This window comes from Alosa sapidissima, chromosome 1 (assembly GCF_018492685.1).
Source record: "Alosa sapidissima isolate fAloSap1 chromosome 1, fAloSap1.pri, whole genome shotgun sequence".
NCBI lineage: Eukaryota > Metazoa > Chordata > Actinopteri > Clupeiformes > Clupeidae > Alosa > Alosa sapidissima.
This window is the reverse complement of record NC_055957.1, coordinates 7177215-7182214: the sequence shown is the minus strand read 5'-3', so window position 1 is coordinate 7182214 and position 5000 is coordinate 7177215. Positions and strand designations below refer to the sequence as shown.

General features: G+C 41.2%; 1 protein-coding gene across 1 annotated transcript in view; it reads left to right on the top strand.

Moving 5' to 3' along the window:
* LOC121709540 (receptor-type tyrosine-protein phosphatase mu-like) overlaps positions 1-5000 on the top strand; it is a 173209-nt gene that overhangs the window by 134533 nt on the left and 33676 nt on the right. The window contains exon 21 of the mRNA XM_042093002.1: positions 394-632. Within this exon, the coding sequence (XP_041948936.1) occupies positions 394-632 (239 nt within the window). The remainder of the gene's footprint in view (positions 1-393; positions 633-5000) is intronic.

Here is a 5000-nt window from a genome sequence, read left to right as displayed (position 1 = left end):
ACTCCAGCATAGGAGTCTAGCCCATTTGGAACTGAATTGGCTTTTGGGGATAATCATGTGTTCATTAATCAGAAGCAAGTTATGTTTGATTTGCGATACATATTATTTCATTTTGTAAAATGAATTTTGTTACCTTGTTCAATTGTGATAATGTGTTTAATTGAGCTTTTAATTGAACTTCAATTGAGTTACCCTGACAGTGAGCAGACCCAGTGGCAGTCCAGGTAGCAGCTGAGTGTGGTTCTGACCCGGCCCTGACGTGGCCCAGCACCGGCCAGCTGCTATGTGGGAGAAGGTGGACGCTCAGATGAAAAGGTTGTCAGTGTAGTTGTGCTGCTGGTCATGTGTCTGTGGTGCTAACGTGCCCCCCCACTCATGTGGTCCTTCTGACAGACGAGAGTCAGGCGATGGGCAGCGACACCAGCAGCCTGGTGCAGTCACACTCGCACTCGCTGACACACACCTTCAAGAAGCAGCGGGATCGGGAGCGCGAGCGCGAGAGGGAGGGGGCAGTGGAGGGCGTGTCCTACCAGACGGGCCAGCTGCACCCGGCCATCCGCGTGGCCGACCTCCTCCAACACATCACCCAGATGAAGTGCTCTGAAGGGTACGGCTTCAAGGAGGAGTACGAGGTAGGAGGCTCTCTCTCTTCTCTCTCTCTTCTCTCTCTCTCTCCTATCTCTGTCTTCTCTCTCTCTTCACCCACTTTCTCTCTCTAACTCACTCATTCACTCTCTAATCTCTAAGAGTATGAGGTAGGAGGCTCTCTCTCTCTTTTCTCTCTCTCTCTCTAACTCACTCATTCACTCTTTAATCTCTAGGAGTACGAGGTAGGAGGCCACTGCTCTGAGTACTCTTTCTCTTTTCTTCTCTCTGTGCACTCTCTCCACTCCTCTGCTCTGAGTACTCTCTCTTTTCTTCTCTCTGCACACTCTCTCCACTCCTCTGCTCTGAGTACTCTTTCTCTTTTCTTCTCTCTGTGTCTCTCTTGTTGATGTCACATCTCATTTTCTGCCCTCAGTCTCCATAATGATGTGGCTCTACGCTCGTTCTTCATATTAGTGTTGCTCTATGCTCATATTAGTGTTGCTCTATGCTCATATTAGTGTTGCTCTATGCTCATATTAGTGTTGCTCTACGCTCATTCTTCATATTAGTGTTGCTCTATGCTCATATTAGTGTTGCTCTACGCTCATTCTTCATATTAGTGTTGCTCTATGCTCATATTAGTGTTGCTCTACGCTCATTCTTCATGTTAGTGTTGCTCTATGCTCATTCTTCATATTAGTGTTGCTCTATGCTCATATTAGTGTTGCTCTATGCGTGTTCTTCATATTAGTGTTGCTCTATGCTCATATTAGTGTTGCTCTATGCGTGTTCTTCATAGTAGTGTTGCTCTATGCTCATATTAGTGTTGCTCTATTCTCATATTAGTGTTGCTCTATGCGTGTTCTCCATATTAGTGTTGCTCTATTCTCATATTAGTGTTGCTCTATGCGTGTTCTCCATATTAGTGTTGCTCTATGCTCATATTAGTGTTGCTCTATGCGTGTTCTTCATATTAGTGTTGCTCTATGCTCATATTAGTGTTGCTCTATGCTCATTCTTCATATTAGTGTTGCTCTATGCTCATATTAGTGTTGCTCTACGCTCATTCTTCATGTTAGTGTTGCTCTATGCTCATTCTTCATATTAGTGTTGCTCTATGCTCATATTAGTGTTGCTCTATGCTCATATTAGTGTTGCTCTATGCTCATATTAGTGTTGCTCTATGTGTGTTCTTCATATTAATGTTGCTCTATGCTCATATTAGTGTTGCTCTATGCTCATTCTTCATATTAGTGTTACTCTGTGCTCATATTAATGTTTCTCTATGCTCATATTAGTGTTGCTCTATGCTCATATTACTGTTGCTCTATGCGTGTTCTTCATATTAGTGTTGCTCTATGCTCAAATTAGTGTTGCTCTATGCTCATATTAGTGTTGCTCTATGCTCATTCTTCATATTAGTGTTGCTCTACGCTCATTCTTCATATTAGTATTGCTCTATGCTCATTCTTCATATTAGTGTTGCTCCATGCGTGTTCTTCATATTAGTGTTGCTCTATGCTCATTCTTCATATTAGTGTTGCTCTATGCTCATTCTTCATATTAGTGTTGCTCTATGCTCATTCTTAATATTAGTGTTGCTCCATGCATGTTCTTCATATTAGGGTTGCTCTATGCTCATTCTTCATATTAGTGTTGCTCCATGTGTGTTCTTCATATTAGTGTTGCTCTATGCTCATATTAGTGTTGCTCTATGCGTGTTCTCCATATTAGTGGTGCTCTATGCTCATTCTTCATATTAGTGTTGCTCTATGCTCATTCTCCATATTAGTTTTGTTCTACGTTTGTTCTTCATATTAGTGTTGCTCTATGCTTGTTCTTCATAATAGTTTTGTTCTATGCTTGTTGTTATTAAATGTTCTTTTGAGTGGCCATGTCCTTTCTTAGCTAATTTATTACATTTAGTGTCGTTTGTTTCTCTCTCCACTCCTCCTCCTCTGGGAGCACAGCCCATTCTGCATTTCTTGGATACGTGTTGAATGTTCTTCTCTTTCTATCACTTTTTTATCTTCCTGTTTAAATTGCGATGCTTGAATTTATTTTTGTATCTAAATGTATTTTTTTTTTTTGTTTTTTTTTTTGCTTTGCTGTCTTTTAATCATTTGTTAGTTTTTTTTTATGTGCATGTCCTGCGGGTAGATTGGTCGACTTACCACATCTTACACTTCTGTTGATATTTGACAACAATGTATGTCCACACACATACTGTATGCATGTCCTCCACAACAGCCAGAAGTGCTCCCAAACAGCCACACCACAATGCAGAACTCTGCATGTCTGCTTTTACTTCACTGTCCCTTCACTGATCTTCTTAACGACTCCCTGAGAACGGGGAGGAATTATGTTTGTACCTGAGGTTAATGAAATTGCTTATAAGTCGGGCGGCACGTCAGGAGAGGCAATGTGTCCTGGTCACCCTGCTCCACTTACCTACCCACAGGATGACTGTGTTACAAAGTCACCACAGCACACACACACACACACACACACACACACACACACACACACACACACACACACACACACACACACACACACTCAAGTGCAATAATAAGTTATGGAGATGTGTGCCACCTCAGGACCATATCCAAATATTAGCTAGGACCACCCCATACCCAATCAGACACAAGTGGCCCTAATTTAAATGACTAACACAGTGCAAAGTCACTCAGTGAGCAATCTCAAGCTATCAAGTGGCATCTGGGATCTGGCACCCTGATTGCTTAGGATCTTGCTCATGGTATCAGATTAGCAAATAGATTTTGCTTAGTTGTTGAATTAGCTGTAGTAGACTTTGCACTGTGCTCACCATGTAAATTAGGGTTTGAGATGCTAAATTGACCATATGACACTTTTCAGCCCTGTATCACTTACCCTCTATATCTCTCTCTGATCCATGCTCATTCTGTACCTTAACTTGGGATCAGATTAACGAGGTAAGCCCACACTTTTGGTTCATTCCTTTCTTTTTTTGCTTTTACAGTTTTTTTGTGTGTAGAGAATGTACCTTAGCCAGTTTGACGTTGTATATATGTCTGCTAGTTGTTGTTTTTTTTCCTGTCAGAGACGAGGTAGCTCTGTTATTGTGTCTTTCTAATGATCGTGATTAGGGTTGGGTTGTCCAACACCGATGACAGTCACTACACCCACCACCTACCCCCTCACCCCCATGATCCACACCAAATATTCTAGAGCAGAGTTCTGTTCTAGAATCTTTGATCCACACTGACCATAGAGTCTAAATGCTATTCCATGGTCCACACTGACCATAGAGACTAACTGCTATTCCATAATCCACACTGACCATAGAGACTAACTGCTATTCCATGGTCCACACTGACCATAGAGACTAACTGCTATTCCAGTGGCTCTGCTATAACGTGGAGAAAAGTATTTAAAGTGACAACACTGGACTAATTTAGTCGTTACACGGCACGCCTCATGTATTACTTACTGATTATGTATTACTTATTGGGGGGGTCTCCCCGAGGATCAGGCCGAGCCGTAGAACTCATCAATATGTACTGTAAGGAATGCAGCAATGAAGGATTCATCTAGCATAACAAATGACAGGAAACAATGGTTCCTGTCTATGTACACATCTAGTTCATGGTTGAGCTTCTCCACACATGATTTGATGTTAAAGAAATAATAAAAAAAACTTTTACACATTATTTTCTCTGGAAGGTCTACAGTAGATTGAACTTTTGTTTCAAAGCTCATTCATTCTAGATTTAGAATATCCAATGAAACAACCCCTTATAAAGAAAGGCATTAAAAGTGCACTTGTTAAAACTTTAATGCACCATATGCCACTTCGGTAGACGTAGCCCAACCCTAACTTGATTTTGAAATTCCACTTAATCCACCGTTCTCATGATGTGGGTATGTTTTGTGTGTCAGTGCATGGAGGCAGACGCACCAGGGCAAACACCATGCGTCTGTCTCAGTTTCTGTTTCCAAATGAATGCAATTGATGTGGGCTTGCCTCTGCAGGAGTCCCAGCCTGAGGCCACGAGCACACACAGCGTGACACACACATCCACATCTATTCAAGTGTGCAATATACACAGCATATGGCATAGGTATTCACTTTCTCTATTCAAGTGTGCAATATACACAGCATATGGCATAGGTATTCACTTTCATGTGAACAAGTCATTGAGAAGAGACCATACACAAATCGTTTATATCTGTAGCATATGAGAAAATAGTGATTACTTCAGTTTTAGAAGTGGATTTTACACTTGATATTTAACATATTTATATTATATGTAATTGAATGTTTAATTCAAGGTAATAATCTTGAATGTGTTCATGTACTGTACGATGAATGCTCTTGGTACAGTAGAATCCTGTCATCGCCTTACAGAATGCAGTGCACACTGATG